Source organism: Osmerus mordax, chromosome 4 (assembly GCF_038355195.1).
Source record: "Osmerus mordax isolate fOsmMor3 chromosome 4, fOsmMor3.pri, whole genome shotgun sequence".
NCBI lineage: Eukaryota > Metazoa > Chordata > Actinopteri > Osmeriformes > Osmeridae > Osmerus > Osmerus mordax.
The window spans coordinates 15,996,537-16,018,429 of NC_090053.1; the positions used below are offsets into that span (position 1 = coordinate 15,996,537).

General features: G+C 43.6%; 2 protein-coding genes across 3 annotated transcripts; both read right to left on the reverse strand.

The window, feature by feature from the left end:
• Nucleotides 1–5,139: 5,139 nt before the first annotated feature.
• On the reverse strand, nt 5,140–9,199 carry selenoo1 (selenoprotein O1). 2 transcript variants are annotated; one of them, XM_067234810.1, is made up of 9 exons: nt 8,556–9,199; nt 8,189–8,392; nt 7,920–8,097; nt 7,383–7,513; nt 6,824–7,101; nt 6,536–6,701; nt 6,111–6,296; nt 5,638–5,794; nt 5,140–5,486 (listed from the first exon to the last, which is right to left on the reverse strand). In XM_067234810.1, exons 1-9 carry the CDS (start codon nt 9,104–9,106, stop codon nt 5,238–5,240), a joined length of 2,100 nt encoding a protein of 699 aa, XP_067090911.1. In that variant the 5' UTR covers nt 9,107–9,199; the 3' UTR covers nt 5,140–5,237. The 2 variants fall into 2 exon arrangements, with proteins under 2 accessions (XP_067090911.1, XP_067090912.1); XM_067234811.1 differs by having other exon boundaries at nt 5,247–5,486.
• A 2,683-nt stretch (nt 9,200–11,882) lies between these two features.
• Nucleotides 11,883–21,481, reverse strand: trabd (TraB domain containing). The gene is made up of 10 exons (XM_067235460.1): nt 21,420–21,481; nt 20,639–20,734; nt 20,067–20,133; nt 19,611–19,777; nt 19,327–19,467; nt 13,249–13,359; nt 12,943–13,082; nt 12,668–12,840; nt 12,325–12,421; nt 11,883–12,179 (listed from the first exon to the last, which is right to left on the reverse strand). The coding sequence occupies exons 2-10, from the start codon at nt 20,660–20,662 to the stop codon at nt 12,008–12,010; spliced, it is 1,092 nt and encodes a 363-aa protein (XP_067091561.1). The 5' UTR covers nt 20,663–20,734; nt 21,420–21,481; the 3' UTR covers nt 11,883–12,007.
• Nucleotides 21,482–21,893: the final 412 nt, after the last annotated feature.

A 21,893-nucleotide genomic window follows, 5' to 3' on the forward strand; every position in this document is an offset into this window, starting at 1 on the left:
TACAAATGTTGTACGTTGTATATCATAACACGTACCCATGTAGGTGTTTGGAAAACTATGTGATAGAGATGGAGTCTACCTTGAATGTTCTAAGAAAATACAGGACTAAGGCTTTTTTTTCTTTCTTTAGAAAGATATTTCTTTTTGTGGTGACGCAGCTGGCGACGAGTGTGGTGTGCTGAAGGGAGAGTGAAGCTCAGTGGGTAAATGTAGTATTGATCTTGTAAAGATCACCCACCATGTCATCTCCTTATCCCCCAAGCCAACTTGCACTGGGCACACAATCTTTTCACAGTGTGTGTGTGTGCATGTGTGTTGGGGATTAAGTGAGCGATTACCCGGTAGTTAGACTGCACTAGAGAGCTATAGGTCATTTATTTTTGTGAAGATGTCATTTAAGACAACCTCCGGCCAGCTTGCCTGTCACACCTCTTCTTCTCCCTTGTCTGTCTCAACAACCTCCTGTACATCTCCTTTGTCTCCTCTCCCACCCCTCCACCCACCTCTCCGCCACCTCTTCCAACACCCACCTTTCTTTCTAGTCCTCTTTCACCACCCACCCCCTTCCTTGCCCACACACATCCCCTCCACCCATCTCTCTTTCACTCCTCCACCCATATCTGCTCCTGATCCTACTTTGCACCTCTAACCATCTCTCCTCCTCCTCCACCCACCTCTCCTCCTCATCCACCCCTCCACCTACCTCTTCTCCTCCACCCCTATACCCACCTGTCCTTTCCTTCTCCTCCAGTTGGGTGAGATGGAGTTCGATGGAGTGAAGCGGGTCAAGTTGGAGCAGGGGAGTAGGGAGGCAGGTAGTTCAGAGGGTGGCGACAGGGGTGAGGGATGGGGTATAGTCTGTAAGGTGGACTAGCCGTCTGCTGAGACTAGAGGCTGGAGGTGCCACATATGCACAGGTTCTTTGGTGAAGACAGGTATGTCTTCTAAGAGAGCAGAACCAGGCTTGGGCTTGATTAAAAGACAATACAATGCATTTTGATGGACTGTAAGTGTGTGTGTGTGTTTGTGTGTGTGACAGAGGCCTATTGACCTAACCAAGGTGTAAAGTGTGGTACTACAGTATACAGTACAATATATTGGCTTTTTTTTGGTTGATATTTGACTTTTTTGTCTCAAAATAACATGGCAGTTCCACTCTAAAACCTAGGGTTGCTTTGACCTGCCTTTTACATTTTCCACGCAGTCATTTAACATATCACTTCCGTGGCTGTGTCTTGATTAATTAATTAAATAATAAATGATGAAAATAAATGTATTCCACTCCTCCCTGTCCTCAATCACCCTTCCCAGAGGGCTCTGCTCTACAACCCACCTGGTGTGATGTAGAGCAGAGGAAGAGGAAGGAACCCTGGCCTCCATGAGTACTAATTAGTCCCGAAGACTCGTTAATGGAATCAATTCTAATTAGACTGAATTATAATAGGGGCTGGGTGGGGGGCGCACAGGAGAGATCTGTCAGCGGGGGCAGCAGCTGTTCCCCAGCACGTGTGTGTGAGCTTGGCCATGAGTGTGTTTGTGTGTGTGACAGAATGTGCTTGTTAGCATGTGTGTGCCGTTAGGCCTCTAGAACACCTCAACTTCTTCAGACAGATCTACCTGACTACCGCCTGGCCGTTAAGACTAGCTCTGCTGTGGTAACATGACCCTCCACAGACAAACAAGCTGGGCCAGCGTGAATTAGTCTTTTGGTGTCCCAAGCCAGCCTCCCTCACACAGTTGGCCTGTCAGATGTCTTTGCTGTTATAGAAATGGCCACTCTTTCTTGTGAGTGGCCATTGGCAAGCCTTTTGTCTGGATTATATCCATTCTCATTTGTCTGGCCTGGTGTGGTGTCTTTTTTGTTTTTAGATGCAGAGAGCAATTACGAAATGTAGTACAAGTGATTTAAAACAGGGCCTGTTGGGGACGACTTCCCCTCATGCCAGCATAAATGTCTCACATGGTCCATTAAAGAGTTATCTTTCTCGCAAGTCTTGCGGTAGTGTTTTGGATTTGAATGTAGGCTATTCCTCGTTATCATCCATGTCACACCACCTCTTTATAATTCAGTCAGTTCACAGCACATCTTGCATCCATATTTATAGACCGGCTCTGAACTACGGCCATGAAAGGAAAAGAAGCGTGAAACTCATCTGGTTATCAGGGATTTTACGATCCCTCGCTGCTTATGTGAAATTGAATACCAGTGATGGCGCTCAATGAAGGCCCTTGTTTCGACCGCAGCAGTACTGTGGCAAGGTAGTGCAGCAGTCTTTCTCTCCACCGATCCAATAGCCTACTTTAATAGCTTTCAAACCGTTGTCATCCCCGCGCTCTATAATTCACACCACGAGCTTGAACGTCCGTGGTTCAAAGAGATGCATATCGCTGCAGTAAGCCTAAACAAGTCTGGCTACACGGGACGCATCTTTGAAATACATATTAGAGAACGTGCCGCCATTAAAATTCATGGGAGAGATTTGGCTGTTTTAATTCATGCAATGTGCAGCGCGGGAACAGCATAATAGGCAGTATATTTACATGCACGGGCGTTTATACCGCGTGCCAGTGTGAGCTGTGATGCGGAGAAATGACACATAATGAGGATTTAACTCCACGGGCTTCAGAGAGATTGATTCCTTAGAGAGCAGTCAGGGATGCATGACTGTCTGTTAGGATTGATGTAGCCGTCCTAGCCGCACCAGACCATGTCTGTCTGACAGCCAGCAGCACCGTCTCATCTCACCTCCTCTGAGATATTATCCTGATCTTGAGAAAAAGGGGGAGAAAGGGAGCAAACCAAATCACAGCAAATATTCAGGATGGAGCATAGAAACAAACAAAACTAGATTGCAACAGTGTCATAAACAAGACTTGTTTGATTTGTCTTCTTAAATCAGCGAGCGACCCGCCCCATTGCAATTCATAGGCTATACCGTACATATACTTTGAATATAGCCTATAGGCTACGTTATGCAGATAATATGTCTGGAATATGGGGACTGGGTACGACAAGGAAGCAGAAAGAAAAGAAGACTAAAAACAATAATGAATGGGCTACGGCAGAGGATCAATCTTCTAGGCCGTGCAGTAAACTCAGGTACAGTTTCTCTTACACTCAACCCTACATTAACACCTGTAGGCCTACACCCACCACAAACAAGTAGGACAAAACCTGACCTGATGGAATTTATTAGTGAATATATACATAATTAAATCATGGCTGTCAGGTAGGTTAATGGACGATTTTGCTGCAGTTCAGAAGTCAAGGTGCAGTATACCGAGGGATTTTTGAATCAACATTGCCATCTGTTGGCCTTGTCTCTAACTGCCTTATGTCCAGATGCCTGAAACTCTTATTTAACAAGGGGAACATACACTTCCACAAACATGTTACGGGCAGAGGCTTTTCAATTATTTTTGTTGAATATTCCTTTCGAAAACAGGGATGTAAAAAAAAGTTTGACAGGTGTGGTAACATCTGTCAAATACTGTATACAACTGTTGACGCAATAACTTTGCTCTGACTAAACTCAGATGAAGAGTCCGTCTGACAAACATCCTCTAAATGACAGGAAGAAAAAAAAAGTACTGTAGGCTACATTCACACATGCAGGTTTTGTGTGTTTGAACACATCAAATAAGAAAGGCAAAAAACGCTATAGTATCTTTATTACCTGCTTGATTTATGTACAGAGGACGCTCTCCAAAGATTTTTTTAATCACAATATGTCCAGAAGAAAACTATCTGTACATCCCAGGTCCTGGATTCAAGTTCAAATGGATCGATTATAGACAGAAATATTAATCTTTAATGGGACATTGATTTGGTAGTGAGAAGAACTGCTGTGATTAAGCGGACAATCAGATACTTTTCTTCATCATGACTCAACATGATGCAAAGACAGTAATTAGTTCACAGGCCTTATTTGATGCATCCTATACTTTTAGTTGGACACCAAATGGGAAGACTGATTGATTGTATCTTTTTCCTGGATAAATGTCTGTTTTACACACAGAAGAGAAACAGAATAAAAAGTCCACTAAGACATTTAAATTAGTATCATTCTTTGCTAAAAATCAGTTTTTAAATCAGATTCTAGGCAAACAGTAAACATAGTAATCATAGAAATAATAAACCAATTAATGTTTTATACTGGCATAGATTAGATTACAGGGATTACAGAAGGATAGTTTCAAAACTTCCCAAATGTTCCTACTTTTTCCTATGACTGCATGACCGACATAGGTGGTTCCGGCCTGTGGTCAAGTTGTCATGAGGCTGAGGGGTCAATGTCCGCTTATGTTGATTGGATGCTATGATTATCTACTCTTCCTTAAAGCTCTTTTTGCAACTCTGGATGAGTCTACCGTATCAGTTCTGTGGCTACATTTTCAAATGTGAATGTAATGTAAATAAATGCTGCTAGGACACCTCTAAAACAACATGTATATTGGTTATGGTTATTTTGTACTCTAGTAGCGATGTGCGTATTAAGTTAGATGCAGCTCATTCACATTCCATTGCTGATACACACACACACCCACACATGCATTCACAATGTTTTGAAAATAAATTGTCTGATTTGGCATTCAGACAAACCATTCAGACACACACATTGGCTCATGTTAAGGCTCCTCTCTAGTCTGTCTGCCTCAGACGGGTCACAGTAGGACTGGGCATCTGAGTCGTCATTATTAACCAGTCAGACATGCTGTACAGAGGATACTACGTTCAGGGTTAAAGCTCTACACACACATTGTAACATCACGTAATAGCACTAATGTCATACAGTTTGCCCTTGGCTTCTGGTAGTGTCTCAATTAAAATGAATACATTAAATGTGGAACATTAGCATATTCTGATATGTGCAGGGCTTTACCTCTGAATACATTTCCGCCCAGTCAGCACCGTAGACTGGTTGACATAGGAGTACCTTACACATGTTGCCTTCTCTGACTATGCCCACCGACACGAGAGAGAGAGAGAGAGAGAGAGAGAGAGAGAGAGAGAGAGAGAGAGAGAGAGAGAGAGAGAGAGAGAGAGAGAGAGAGAGAGAGAGAGAGAGAGAGAGAGAGAGAGAGAGAGAGAGAGAGAGAGAGAGAGAGAGAGAGAGAGAGAGAGAGAGAGAGAGAGAGAGAGAGAGAGAGAGAGAGAGAGAGAGAGAGAGAGGAGTTGGGGGAGGAGGAAAGGAATCTCTCCTTCACCATCAGGTGAGCAAACATTCAGGAAAGCATTATGAAGATCAGGTGACACAGATTTCACTGGCCCAAACAGGGGGCTTGCTATCATAGGGAACAGGCAATCTAGCTTCTGCTGATGACCCTGCTCTGTGCTCCCCTTCCTCTTCTCCTCCTCCTTCTCCCTCTCTCCCTTCATCCCTCTCTCCCTGCTCCTCCGCTCCCCCTCGGCCCACCCAGTTAGGCTGTAACAGTCCCGGCAGGGAACAGAACGGCTTCTCCAGAACCTTCAGTACCCGCTGGACCTAGAGAGAGGGAGAAATAGAGAGATGCAGCAGAAGACAGGAAGGAAGGGACATACACAGATAAATATGGAAAGAGGAAACATTTATGGGTGACACAATGGCCGCAGTTTAAATCCATGGTTAGACAAAACATAGCAGGCAGGAGGCTGACCTCTGAAAAGTCTCCATTCTCTGCTGCCTCTATTGCATTCTGGGCAATGTAGTTTCGGAGTACCACACGGGGGTTGGTGCTGTCCATCACCCTCACTCTCTCCTCGTGCAGGGCTGGTACATCGCTATGGCCCTCACACTCTCTGGCCAGCCGCTTCCTGAGAACAAGGAAAGAGAGAGAGACAACAGTGAGGTACTGAGGGAGGCAGAGAGACAGGTGGCAGTGAGGTACTGAGGGAGGCAGATTGTTCTGACATCAAGACCAGGGAGAATGCCTGATCGCTAATACTAGTCTCTCCTAGGCTTTTGTAATTTGCTTTGCCATTTCTTTCAGATTCACTTCATGAATACACGAGGCTGCTCTCTAACCCCCAATCTATATCTTCTACTTAATCTCCTTTTTTGCACCATCGCTTTTTACCTTCCTCGCACATCTCTATCCCATTTTCCCCTCTATAACTTCTGTACCTCTACCTGTAGCTAGTGATCCAACGACCCCAGTCTTCAGCCTGCTGGGCCCTCAGCTCCTCCTGGCTGGTCCCCATCAGATCCTTCAGCCTGCTTAGCTTCTCCAGCTGCCGAGATACAGTCCTTCTGTCTGAGATCATCTGGAACAGAGACGGGTTGCTCTGAGCCATAGACAGCAGCATGGCCAGTTCACTAGGAGAAGAATGGGTTGGAGAGGAGAATGGGTCAGTAAATACTTGTCAAGTATTTTCCAACTTCAAAATGAAAAGTCACAACTTTTCATAGACGTGTTCACATATGATAAAGGGACTTTACCTCAGGGTATTTTATGGTAAAATGTTTATATGAATGTCCACCGACCAAGCACTCAAATGTACATGCTACTATTGGTTCTAGCAAACCAGCTCATATCAGTGGTGCCTGATTCTCACCGTGGGTCCATGCTGGGTTTATTGGCAGCCTTGAGCTCCTCCAGGGAGGTGCACTGCTGGAGTAGGAGCTCTGTGGCCTGTCTGACTAGACCCTCCTCCCCATCTTCTCCTTCCGCAGGGCAGGAGATCTGACTTAGGCTGCGGAAGGTGTTAGTGAAATCTGCACCTACAGAGGAAGACGCATGTACATAATCACACCAACGGCACAGCTCAAAAGCTTCAGGGCAAACAGAACACAAATACTTTCGAGTTTGCCACCTATGGATGTGACCCAGGTGGTTCGCCTACCGGTGTTCTGCATGGTCTGCAGCAGATCTGTGACCAGCATCTCATCCTCCGGCTCCTCCTTCCTCAGCAGGCCCAGCTTCCTCTTCATGATCTCCATGTAGAAGTTGTTGTAGAGGGGCAGGTACTCCTCCAGGACGGCCACAGCCCGCTCCGGAGGCAGCTCAGGGGCCAGGGCCTCAGCCAGGCGGGCCAGGTTCCATCTGCATATGGCCGGCTGGGCTTGATAGGAGTAGCGGCCAGAGTTATCCGAAGCGTTGCAGATGAAGTCTGGATCAAACCTGGGGCACAGGTAACAGACAATAAACGGACAGCCTGGCCATATAATTTTTTTTATGGAACTGCTAAAGGATGCACAAACCAAGGATAACTAGAAACACAGGTTGGCTGATGACCTGGAAGGCTATTCCATGTTTATGAGGTAGATATATGTAGGCCGGTTTTTCAAACGCCACATGAAAATGTGACGGAACGCTCAATGTGACTCCACTGGTCAAATAAAGGAGCAAATTTAGGACATTTTCCCATTTAGTAGAAATGTAACCATAACGGTTTGTCTGACCTGTCCATGAAGCCATAGGGTCCGTAATCCAGGGTGAGGCCCAGGATGCTCATGTTGTCTGTGTTGAGGACTCCATGACAGAAGCCCACACTCTGCCACTGAGCAACAAGCCTAGCTGTGCGCAGCATTACCTGCACCACACCAACACGCACAGTCACACACAAGAACAGAGCAAAAAACACAAATATGTTGAACATATCCTTGAATGGATTTTTTTCAATTTCTGTGAAAAAGGACTGTGAATGAACACAAAGCAACTGCAAATCCTAAAAACTTTGGCCAGCTAATGAGGACATAGCAAGTCACTGTAGTCAGACTTTTGCAGTATCAGATATGACTTGGCAGAGGATTAAGAGGATAATAATATAATTATTTCCTGGTCAATGTGAGAGTGCTCCAGCCTTCATTAAGATGAATAATTCCTGTGTGTTAGGAGAGTTAGTTGAGAACTACCATCTACATACACAGATAATTAATATATACAATACTTATTTCAAATTATTGTATTTGCTCCCATAATCATCCACAGCAGTATACCTCTCTGAAGAATGCCACATTCCTATCTAGTCTGTCTGGGTGGTTCTGCTGTATCTCTGGGTAGAAGGTCTGGATGACATAGTCCAGCATCTGGCCACGGATCTCCTCGTGACCGTAGCTGGGTCCCTGTCGGCCCGTATTCTCATCAGCCCGCTTGAAGATCTCAAAGGAACCAAACCTTACACCGAAACAGAGAGTTAGGAAGACAGACAGACTGATACGTAAACAGACGGACATCCAGGCAGGCCGACAGACAGAGGTTGACTGACCTGATGAAGGTGGGAGCGATGCGGAGCACCACAGAGCACTTCTCCTGGCGAGCATTCCCACTGTAGTAGACATCCCTGATGACACGGCTGTCCGAGGTGACCAGCGATCCTGCTCGTGTGGTGGGAATTCCTAGGAAAAACACTGCCTCGCTGCACAGGAACTCTCTGATGCTGGAGCGCAGCACTTTGCGACCATCCGCTTGCCTTTGAAGAAAAGTGTGGTGGAGAGGGGAAATTGTTTGTACAAACTATGGAAATAAATAACATATGGAAATAACCCAGTGGGCATGGATACAACTTTTCCAAAATAGGGCATCTAGTTGACAAGCGAAATCTGTAATTAAATGTGTCTGAGAGGTTGTGTAACCTGGAAAAAGGCGTCAATCCAGCTCCCTTGACCTGGATCTCCCAGCGCCCACTGGGGTTCTCTTTCTGCAGCTCTGGGTCCTGATCTGCTGGAGCTTTCACCTCACCCAAGTAGCAGGCCGCTCCGTCACCCAGCTGTCCGGCAAACTGTCCAAACTGGTGCCCGCAGTAGCAGTGCGCTGCAGGCTCGGATCCAGGCATTATCTTGGAACCGCTCAGGTATTCTGGGCCGAGCGGATCATTCATAACTTCCTCGCCATTGAGTCCGACCAAAGCTAAAGCATCGTTGGATACGGCCACAAATGTGGGCTTAACCAGAGGCTGGGGCTGTACTCTGGAGAAACATGCACCCTTTACCTGTTTTACACCAGGTTCTTCAGACGGATCCAGAGGAAGTTTTTTGAGAGCGACATTGTCAAACTCAAGGCGTTCCAGGGATGAACGACAGATCGCCATACCCATATTGTCCATCCCGACAGTTGACAAGTATTTGATCACAACTCCGCAGCGAATACTATTTGGCCTTGGCAGACGAAGACCTAAAGCAGCCATTCAATAAAGGCCATGCATAATTTAGTCTTAAATCTTCAGGAATCCAACCACGCGTATTATTTCATAACTCCAAACTATGTGCAGCAGCGGATGTTTCCGTCAATAGATTGTGCAACTTTATTATTGGCCCTACCGGAAACGAAGAATAAACCGGAACTTAACTCGTACAATAGCAGGGATAGCAGAGCCAAAACTGAACGAAACAACGAGGCATAGATGGTAAGGTTCATAAAAACCAGGAATTGAGCTACATTAGACTAAAGCATATTATGTAGTATATCTTTAATTCAAAAGTTGTATATTTCAATACAGAATTCGGGGTTCAACATTTGGCTTTTTAACAATGACAATACAGGGGTGGGATAGACAGTATAGACATTCATACAGTTCTCCATCAACATTAAAACTTTAACACTTGGGGTATGAGAAACAGGTGTCTGATCTGGTAGGGTGTAAACCAAGGGTATGAGACATGATTGGGTACTTTTGAGTTCTTGGAATGTTTGTCTCCAGAATATTGAGAATAAACTGTTGAGAGGTTTAATGATTTTGTTAATTAACCAACCATCAAATGGTGTTCATCAAATTAGTTAAAATTGTGTCAAACCCATGCCACAAGTAAACATTCAAAGGTGTCCCACTACTCTGGTTTCATTAACCATGCTCCCAATATATTTATCCAGTTTATGAATGAAAAGCACGCACTGAGACAGGGGGAATTACTCAGTAATAGTAATACTGTATTATTTGGGGTCTACAAGCCAATTTCATTGACAAGCAATAGCGACATTTTATCTGATTAAAATACACTTCATAAGTGAAACCCTCTTATAACAAGTGTTTTGCAAGAGTAACACTTTCTCAAGTCATGCTGGACACCAGGAGGATGGAACTGGTCCTAACCAGAACATGGACACATCCAGATCGGTTTTGAGATCTTCAAGAAACAACCTACATAAATGTTATTCTAGAGACCAGTCATCAAACATACAGGCCTATCAGAGGTATTGGGTAAATCTGGACTACTGCAACACAGTAGACAACAAACCCAAGAATAGTCCAGGAAGTACAGGGAAGACACAGAGCAGAAGTGGACATAGATGAACATGAAAGCTAAAGCAGCAGAGGCCAGATCCCTCCCAGATCCAGCCCTCTCCACCAGAGCCCTATGCACACGGAAACTCCTGAGGTAACAGCCAGGATGCATGATAATTGCACCAGCCTACCCTTGGACAGGCTTATTGGTGGGTATCGCTGTCTTATTGCCAGCCCGTCAAACAGATCTAGGTCTCCTATCATAGGATGTAGGGTTTAGGGGCTAGTTTAAGATAGGACCTGCACATCCAAGGCTGAAGTGATAACACAATAAGGCATTTATCGCTCATCCCTGGCCAACAGACCATCTCAATTCCATGTAATCTCCTCGTTAAACTCCATGCTACGCTACTGACACAGTAAAATCAGATTAGACATGGATCAAAGCAGGGAAGGAGATGAGGATTGAGAATCTGGGCTCTACCAAGAACATGTATAATATAAAAGCATGTGGTCTGAATGTCAGATGCTTCCATAGATGGCTTTTCTTTACAAAGTGCATATTTTATTTACCTGGCCAGTATGAAATGTCACACAGCAGGAGTAACATTAATGTTTACAGCATGTCTAAAGATTTATGACTCAGAATACAGTCAAATAGGTTACACATGCTATCAAGTCTAATATGACCAGTCATGAGGCACATGAGACTACACACCAGGTCTTTGTCATCAAAAACACAGACCTGGCTGCTGTCAGTTTGGTTCAGGTGGAAGCTTACCATGTAGGGGTTACCGTACCTGGTAACCTTGCAACCATACTGTACATGAACTGTTCCACTTTCAGATTTCAGAGCAAACACACCCCCATTAATGCACTGTGCATCCAGTAAAGGAAGTCAAACATGTCTGAATCCACTAGGTTGGAGATCATATGAATGTTTTTCATCAGTACCATCAATCTGAAACTGTGGGGAGATGAACTGCGTGTTACAGTAAACTTCCCTGGGTCTTCTGCTACCCTTCTCTTCTGGAGCCCTTCCAACAGTGAGAGGAGGCACTTTATTTTTTACCAGGGCAGGAGAAATACTAGACTAACCTACATTTCACAGGGTTAGGGAAAGGACCACTCCATTACAGTGTCCTATACAAATAATTATGTTGGCCTATGCTCTAATGCATGTTTAGGTGTCACTTACGTTAATTTAAGTTAACTCAAATTTGGACTTAACTATGAATGATTAAAGTGCTGGGTTTGAGCATGCTCTTTTAAAAAGCCATGGGTGGCGAGGGGGAGGTAGAGAGAAAGAGGGGATCACGCTCATCTTCAGAGTTAAACATCGCTATCTAGCTCCAGCACATGAAGGTACTGGCACTGATGTTTTAACTACTGGGGACTTTGAGCTACATTCGTGCATGGGGTAATTACATAAAACAACTAAAACACTTTGATGGAGAAAACAAAAGACTTAAAAGACTTTTAAAAATAATTAAAAAAATAAACAAGTTCCAATTTCAATTGTGAAGTGTGTGTGTGTGTGTGGGGGGGGGGGTTAATATCCTTAAAACAAGAAACTTAACATTTGGTGTTTGTAAAATGTACAAAATCCTGTTTTCACTCAAGTTGAAAAATAAACAAAGGTACCGTCAAGGTTTCTTTGGCAGTACAAAAGTCCAGTTTCCACGGCAACATAACTCCAGCCCTCAAAGTCCTGTAAGTCCTTGCTATTTCCTTCGTCGACTCCTCTCTCTAGCCTCTCCCCTTTTCTTTAAGGCCATTGGTGGTGTATGCATTGGGTTTTTTTCATATTGGGAGGATCATGTCATTGGTGCAAAAGGTTTGATGGGGTCATGGGGAGAGTCCATATCAAGCAGCAGGCGGCCGAAGGTTCTCCAGTAGTGATTGGACAGCAGGTAAGGACAACAGGGCCCTCCCCACGCCACCTCCAGCACGGTAGCATGCATATCCCAGCATTCCTAGCATCGCCCCCTTTAGCACGGTGCGTAAGACCCAGCCAAAACGAGACGGGGGTGCCACACTGGTGAGTGGTAGAAAGAGGGAAAGAGAAGAGGTTATATTTAAATTCTCTTTCATCGAAAGCAACAAACAGCAACATAAGTTCAGCCCGAACCAGTTATTTCTATGTTGCCGTCATTCAGGTTGTAAGTATTGCACAAACTGACCTCATGATCTCGTGAATGTTAAGCTCCTTATCCCAGTTCCTCTCAATGCCAGGGACGTGGCCCATCCCCACCACTCCAACCACCACAGCAGGCACTTCTGTAGCCCAGAGACAGAGGGAGAAAGAGAGGAAGTGAGACAGAAAGGAAAAGACAGGGAGACAGAGGGAGAGAGAGATCAGTTCAGGTGACAGCATTGCAATGTCAAAGAGGGATTCTTTTAGACGTAACTTTCCTTAACAAAGAAAAGGGATCCAACCTATATCAAAAAGCACGAACCATGATCAACTGAAGTGAGGTTGATATAGCTAGCGGGTTGGGCAGACATGGCAGCTGTAGTACTCACTCTGGGCATTAGGGGGCGCCTCCACACAGCGTGCAGCCTGGCGGAGGGTGTGCGTGAGGTAGATGTCGCGCTCGGCCACAATGGTGCGGTGCAGGGCAGGGAACTCCCCTATCATTTCTGACATGGTTTGCTCCAATAGGTCCTTCTGTTTGCACTTCTCAACGTCCTCCTTACTGCGAGACACACACACAGTGAGAGGACAGTAATGGGTTAAACAGGTCGGTGGGTGACACGCAGTCCAGATAGGAGGTTCTGTTTCTGAGGCCAGTTCATACCTGATGGGGTCGGACAGAAAGCATAGCCCCCATGCCAGCCGGGCCTTCTGCCACAGGCTCAGAGCAGCGATGGCCCGCTTGAACGTGACCGGGATGGGCCTGTCCCCCAGGTGGAACTTACAGAAAGGTACTCGGCCCGCCTAGGAGAGGACACAAGTGAGGCAGGCTGGAATGACTTCTGCTGGATACTGTCTCTTGAGTATTAGGTTTCTATGTTTTGTGGATTATTAGGTTTCTATGTTTTGGTAAGTATTAGATTTCTATGTTTTGGTAAGTGTACCAATGTACCAGTGTGGTCTCTCTCACCTCTTTGAAGGCCTCCCTGAACTCTCCTCCTGGAGCCATGCCTAGCTGCTCTGTGATGTGGGCCGACACCTTCAGCAGCAGGATCTGCATCAGGCCTGACATGACACCATTCTGATGGAGCCCAAGCACAAGACAGACCAAGACAACAGAATTAATAGCGATTAGTAGAGATCAGAGTTGCTCGGACCGGCAACCAACCTGATGTTCGCTGGAAGTAATACAATATGAAACTAGAGAGGGTACAATTTCTGGGGAAATTGTAGGGTGTGCTTGCTTGCGTCGGTTGCACAGGGGTCCGTTTTTGAATGACATTTTTACAACTGATATTTCTGTATATTTTATATAAAAATGCATACTTATTATTTATAAAGATTACATAGATTTTTTTGCTGCTCATTTACAACTGAAAATACGAGTGAAGTGTAGAATGAAATAGATGTCTTCTCATTTCCCCTGCAAGAGGCAGCCTCATCGTTGAATCAAAACGAATACATTTGGCAGACCGGTGTAAAAATTGACCTAATCTCTATGACTTAAACGTCATTTTAAGTTTTTCCCTTCTCATGATATTTTCAGGCATTTAGCCTACTCATATTGCATTCATTCATGAATAAACAACCCCTTTGAAGATTATTTTACGACGTTACCCGGCAGTAGAAGATGGAATCGCGATTCAAACAGTACCATCTGCTAACTGAAAATATGCCCCCCAAAACGTAAATAAGCTTGACATTTACTTAGTGGAAAATCGCTCATTCATAAAAAGCTCACTGGTAGCGATCATTGTCAGTAATAACGCAAAATGCGATATAGCCCTGTGTGGAGAAGCTGCCCCGGTAAATTGTACTACTACGGTACAGTACAAGACTACTGCTGTGTTCGTCTTGGTAGCGATTGCGTTGGTTGAATTGGATTTAACGTTCCGTTGTACGGTTTAGGCTGAAATTAATTATTTTCATGAACAGATTGACAACGTTTAGGCTGTGGCAATGAAGTTCAGGTTAGTAGTTAGATAGACTTTTGATTTAAGTAAGGGGAGTGCCGAACATTTTCTGTCGCCGTTTGACTTCCTAAACGGCTGTGTACTGTAGCTAGATGTTTTTGTAGTGTCTCGCGTAAGCTACAGCGTTGCAGTGAGCTACACTGGTTTGAAACCACAGGTAATGGTAATTTCACCAACAAATCGTTTACTAATGTCAGAATAAATCCTACAACGAAAATGTATATGTGAGGAATGTTTATTTTAACGATTGAAAACAGATACATCATAGACCACTGTAGTATGTGTTGCCCGGGCAACACAGGCTAATGTCATGATGCTAATATTTCAGTGAAATAGTAGACTACTGTTTCCGAAAGTAGATGTACTTCCTTAATAATATCAGCTTATATCGTACATTACACATCACAATTGTGTGTCATATCACAAAGTAAAATGAGTAAATATTTATCACCCTGGCCTCTTTGCTTGTGGCGTTTCTGCAGCTGCCTTGCAGTAAAGCTATAGTTAGCCTAGCTATCCCCCAAGTTAACAGATGCGAAACGAATGTTCTGCGTAGGTAGTCACGCGTGTTTTCGTGACGTAGTGACGTTAGTAACGTCAGTGACTGTGGCTAGCAAATTAGCCACCGTTAGCTTCACTTTTCGCCACAAAAACTTAACTAAAGCCCAAACCATGCAATGGAACATAAATTCCAATAGAAGCAACTCAATCGCTACCAAGACGAAACTTTTGACACCTACGTTGTCTATGTAGGCCAAATATTTACTGAGTTTTAGGGGGGCAAAAAGAATAAAAATAATAATAATAATAATAATATATATGTGAGAGAACAAAGGTTGTGCCCTTGCCGAAGGCAAAGCACACCCAATAAAACTATGGAATTTAATGGTGTAATCACATAATATGTATTTTGGTGTGCATAGCAATGCATACATTGTTTTGGTCGGATCCCATTCCTGTAAGCAATAATGTATGGTGTACAGCTAAAGCAGGCTTAAAAGTATTAGATTAAGAAGCTGTTGGAATGAGACCGATTACAGTCTGCACTGTGACTGCACTCTCATCAGAACGCCCCAACAGTGTTACTCATTCAGGATTAAAGGCCTGACCTCTCCCAGAGATGCACCATCACCACTTCACAGCTAAAACCTGTCGCTTTCCCTCTTCAATTACCTAGCACCCCATCACCTTCATCTCTCCCTTTACAATCCCTGACTCTTTCTACCACTCACTCCATTCCCTGTCTTAATTTTTCTCTCTTTCCCTTATTTCATTCCACCCCCCTTCACACACACCAGGGCTCTAGAGTGCGACCAATTTGGTTGCACATGCGACCAAAACTCGTAAGGGTGAGACTAAAAATGTTCCAAGGTCGCACCGGTGCACTTAACGTCCTTGCATCGCTGCCTCTCCACGAACAAAGCGTCTGCTTTGACGGAACTCACACTCATGATTGGATCATATTGTGGTCTAAACCAATCAGACAGAGATGGGGCGGGTTTTTGCCTCTGATTGGCTGTGGTCCAGATATTCCTGTAGGCCTACACCGCTCCGTGCCGTTTGATTGAAACTGCGACCTGAGCACCAGATAATAAGTTATGGCAATCAGCATAAGCAAAATAAACGCAAGAAAAAACAGACGACGAACAATGAAAAGAAATAGACCCATAAAGAGTTTTTTCTAGCCAGGCCTGTCCCCCCCAACACTTTCCCCGGTCAATGCGCCGACAACAGCCCAGACATGGAGCTACTTCAGCCACCAGTCTCCCCAGTCCCTGGTAAGATGCCAAGCCCCGGTCCTTCATCGGAGATGGCATCCGACTCAGAAACGGAGGTAGAACATACCGAGTCTGAGCTAGAGACTCAAATAAAAAATTGACAAACATTTCGTAAAGACTGGTTAGACCAGTTTCCCTGGTTATGGTTTTGATCGAAAATTATTCTGATGAAGAAAAATGGATTAGACGGGAACACAACGTACAGCTATGACGTTGCATGTGCCCAATTTATTGGGGTAATAGCCCAATAAATTTTTATTTAGCTTAAATGTTTTGTTTGGCAGCTCAGTAAAGCACTTTGGGTTCACGGATAGTGTATTGAACTGGATGAAATCATTCACAGAGGAAGGAAGTTTTATATTAGTTTAGGAGACAATAGGTCTAAGAAACATGAGAACTGCTACGGGGTTGCTCAAGGAAGCTGCTTAGGTCCATTACTTTTTTCTCTTTATATGTTACCACTCGGTGACATAATCAGAGAACATAACATAGATTTCCATAGCTATGCGGATGACACACAACTATATAAACTCCTCAAAAAGTTTGGTATTGTATTTTCTATCGTTGGAAAGCCTGATTAGTCACCTTTACAATGAGGTACAACTTGTAAGGATTGTGCATTCGTGGAATGAGCAACACTCGTATTACTGTGGGAGAGTGCAATCATCCAATCCATCAAGCAACTCAAAACGAGAATGAATACCAACAGAAGAATATTGCAGGGGATTTTGGCAAAATCTTTTGGGCCGCTACCCACACGGTTAGCTGTGTTGCTCATTCCATGAATGCATGATCCTTACAAGTTGTACCTCTTTGTATAGGTGACTAATCAATCTTTCCAACGATATAAAATATAATACCAATTGGTATTATTGAAGGGGAGGAATAATCGACCGAAATAAAGTTTCGGTTAATAAAGATTACACCGAAAACAAGTCTCGGTGTAATCCTGGACTCATATTTGAATTTCAACTCTCACATTAATAAAGTGACCAAAACAGCTTTCTTTCACCTGAGGAATATAGCGAAGGTACGACCATTGATAAACCAAAATGATGCAGAGAAGTTAATTCATGGTTTTATATCCAGCCGGCTGGACTACTGTAACACACTTTTCCCTGGTCTTCCCAAAAAAGCCACTGAAAGACTACAGCTCATTCAAAATTCTGCAGCTAGATTATTAACCAAAACTAAAAGGAGAGAACACATTAGTCCGGTCCTAGCTACTTTACACTGGCTCCCTGTTACCTTCAGAATTGACTTTAAGGTCATTTTCCTCACATACAAAGCTCTAAACGGACATGGACCTAGCTACATTGTTAACTCTCGTATAAACTACACACCAGCTAGAACACTGCGATCATCAAATGCAGGCCTATTAGAGGTCAGCAGAAGCAGTCATAAGAAGATTGGTGATGCAGCCTTTGTCAATTACGCCTCAAAACTTACCCATAAATATTAGGGAAGCAAACACGCTAGACATTTTCAAAAAGCTTAAAACCTATCTTTTTACCAAAGCATTTAACACATTTTATCTCAGAAGGGTTTTACTACTTTTATTAGTTTTATTATTGCGTTTTATTATTGCGGCTAGTCTGGGTTGTTATATGTTTTGGAAACTGCAAAGGCAGCTCGAGTCTAAGATGGATTTGAGCAAAGACTGCGGCTAATGTGTTTTGATTCCCGCAAAGACTGCGGCTTGTATTTTGTTAAGTTACATTTTTATTTTTATTCTTATTTTTTATTTATTTGTATTACTTTTATCACTTGTATTAGTTATTGATTTTATCTAAAGCACATTGAGCTGCAATTCTTGTATGAAATGTGCTATATAAATAAAGTCTTTATTATTATTTAAACATTTATTTATTTATTTTCTTTAGATAAGATTTTTGTGGTTCAAATTAAAAAAAGTATTTACCTACAACTTATTCTTGTTTAAAATAATTTACATAATATATATGAATGTATATGGAGCGTGATAAAAACTTGAAATTGTGCAACGCAAGGAAAAATTTGGGTGCACCTAAATTTTGTGCTGGTGCACCTAAATAAAAAGGTTAGGTGCACCAGTGCAACCAAGGCAAAAAGTTACAGAATTTTACGGAAAATAAGCCACACCGGCATACAAGCCGCACTTTATAAGCCAACAACGTTGCCGTTGCACAGACCAATGCTCACAAATAATTACTTGCACATTCATGATGTAGTTGCGGAAAGCTTGGATAGCGATCTAACTAGACAACATTCCCAATCAGGGTGAACACTCAAATTATCTAAACTATAGACCATAGCATTACACATATCAAAACAGAACGAACACAACAATAGAACTCCAAACAATGCTTATTTAACTAAGCTAATGCCCTTAATTTAGTAGCTTTTCAGCTTGCTGCAGGGCATTCTGGGTACCAAGAGCAATGCACGAGTATAGGCGATCTTACAGCATTGTGTAACTGTTACACACTTCGGTTGTGGATACTATGTCCAGAAATAAAGCCAAATCACTCATTTAGTGGCAGAATCCATTGTTATGTCTACAAAATTATTTTAGATATATTATAAGTTTAGCTAGCTTGCAAATCCTGAGGATAGCCTACTGTAGCAGACCTTTCTATGTGACAACGGACAAGGGTGTTTTGTCCCTCGGGAGTTGCTGTAGGCTTGATGCTGAAAGCATTACGTGAAATCAATGAGGGCTGTTCGAATGGCGATGTCAAGAAGAGCAGTGGTAAAATACAAGTTATGAAAAGAGACCGCGTCCGTGTCTTATTGTCCACACGATCATATAAAATTTTATCTAAAACCAACTTACAAAGAGCTCGGTTAAGTTTAATTATTAATGTTGTTAGCGATGCTAGCGTTATTTTGCTAGCTAGCCTAGCCTATAACATTTCACTGGGTCTTGCAGCTGTTTGATTAACTGAAATTATTATGAAACGTTATGTTCTACTAGCCATTTGCCTACTTTAGCAAGTCACTGTATTTCCAAGCCCTGATAGTGTAACTGAGACAACACAGTAAATAATTCCTCTTTCAAGTAATAAGCCCCCGTTCAAGTGTTGAGCATAAAATTAGCTGCATGGTCTGTAGAGATCTTGAGATGAAGACACTTTTTTGTTCTAAAACCGGACTATAAGCTGCTTCGAAATATAAGACGCACAAGCACAAGAAAACTGTAAAATCGGAGTACAAGCCGAGGGTTATTTTCTGTAAAATACGGTAGTCTGGAGTGCTGCACACTCTCTCTCTGCTTGCTTCCCACCCTCCTCTCAACTCTCCCCCTTCCTGTCTGACCTGTTTGATGGCCTGCTGGACTTTGTCCAGGTTGATGTCTTTGGCTTCCTTTAGCAGGGTCTTCTCATCAATCTTCAGCATGGACACCCTGTACTGGCACAGCTCCACCACCACTACATCTGGCTGCACCGCACGGATGGTCTGGGGAGAGACAAGGAGGAGGGTCAGTATGAAGACCAGGGAGGAGGATCAGTATGAAGATCAGGGAGGAGGAGATGTGTAAAAGTAAAGGACGAAGGGGAGCATTCTGAAGGTAGCAGCAAGTGTGTGTGTCTGCGTCTTACCATGGCCACGTCATTTTTACTGCTATCGCTGAAGTGGGCAGTGCCCACCAGGTAAAGCAGACTGCCATCTGGGGCGGTCAGACGGGTCACTGTCTCTGGAAGGTCAGGGGATGCTTGGCGTTTCTGGGCACGCACCTGCCACAACAGCTCCACAGCCTCAGTGTCCGCTAGGGAGGCAAAAACATTTTGTGGCAAAATAAATCAACATCAGATTGATTAAAAGCGATTGCCTTGTGTAAATAAAGGCCATGGATGACTGAAACTCCTCCCTGTGTCATAGCACAGGACAAGTCAAAGATTTGACACAGACGGGCACAGACTGAGAAGAAATGAACTACTGAAAACTAAGAGCCAATCGCCCAATTTAGGGTATCCAAGTTTCATACTAGTCTGATCGAACATACCATATTGATAGGTTGAACGCCACACAGACTGTGTTGTGGTTCAGGTACTTACATAGCCCAGGGGGAAGACTAGGCAGGTCATCTTCAGAAGCATCTTCAGATGGACCTATTGACTCATCCTGATAGACCAGGCAGAGGGAACAGACAATCAGAATGGGATTTATTCGCCATGAAAGTTTGCACAGACAAGGAATTTGCTTTGGCAGGAAGGTGCATACAATAAACATATAGGGACCTAAAATTTTTATATGTGGACTATCTATACTAAGGGTACATAAACTAGCAGTAAAAAGAGCGCACCTAACGACCGAGGCAGCCTTCATCGGCGCCATCTTGAATGTATTGACAAGTACTCAATAGTCATGTCACCTTCTTTCTTCAAATGGTGTAGATGTTATATCAATATGTTTATATATATATATATATATAAAGAAAGCAGATTCATTAGAATTTAATATGTGAAAGAATGAGTCTGCCTTTGATTGCTGATATCCCTACCCCCTCTGAACAGCACACAGCTTTTTTTTTAACTCAAATCAGTCTGCAAAACTCATTGCTGTAAGACCAGCTGTCATTGCATTTTAGTATAACCACTAAGGACACACACAGACCACCAATACTTACTTCTGAATTGTTGTCCTGGTCCATGTCTCAAGGCAGCAAACTAATGTTGCAGAGAGATGCTTTCACTTCACAAAATATTTCAGAGGAGATTCAAGCCTTGAAGGAAAAATGCATGCACTTTAGGAATCCATCCATTTACGGGCTGACAACGACCACTAACATTTACAATAATGTAACAGGTATACAATCAGTTATTATATCATAAATGTGCAAATAATCTAGTCCAGCAAGCACAGTCCCGGTACAATAGGATAGTTTGACAACTGATGACGTTGCCTTCATGTGTGTCAACTTTAGTAATCTAGCTAACCGGGTTAGACATATAACGTTAAACGTGTTAATGTTGACACGGGTAGAATGCAGCAAACCTGTTATCCATTACAAGCAACAAAGCCAACTGGAAAACACGACACCATTAAACCTGACACTGTGACAAACAGTAACGTGTCGGTAGCTAGCTACAGTACCTGCTCTCCTGCATCCCTTGCGAAAATCTCTAGCTGTTAGCTAAGCGTGGCCTGGTTCCGTGTTAGAGAGTTAACTAATACTGTAGTATGAGCTACGTTGCTAATAATGGTAGACTAGCTTAGCTTAGCAAACTCGCTGACCAGATGTCAAGTGTGGCAACCAGTTCTAGCTAGCTAGCTACGGTACGCGTTGTACGACAATCACCATACTGAGCGTACATCGTATTACTCTTCACAATGCTCCTTTATTTCTTCCAAGTTGGACGTTACTTCAGTATAAATATAATGGACGCTAGATACAAAAGCAAACCAACCTGTTAGTTCAGTTCGCAGCTTGTTGACTTGGTACATGTAGTCCGTTCGTAGCCAAAGGGGAACCATGGGAGCTGTAGTTATTTAGATCCTTGTTTTTTTTTTAACTTGGTTTGTTTGCTAGTCGTTGCCAGCTGATGGTGCATACTGCAACCTACTGGTGAGTGAGTTTTGAACGAGCAGCCGGTGTTAGACTGTCATGGCAGATATTAATTTCAAGCCGAGAAAAAAATAGTTTAAAAACACATTACTGTACATCCAGAGCCATGTAAAGACAGCTTGAAATTAAGCAGGCCCAACCCCTATGCCTTGGGGTAGTGATGTTAGGTGCGTTCGACTTCATGCAGCGCCGGCGTTGCCTGCAGCTGCCTGCAGCCCGGCTGACTTGAAGCAGCCAATGGCATTCTCAGCTTCAAGGCATCCGGCTGCAGCCGGCTGTCGGCGCCGCCGGCGCTGCATGAAGTCGAAAGCACCTC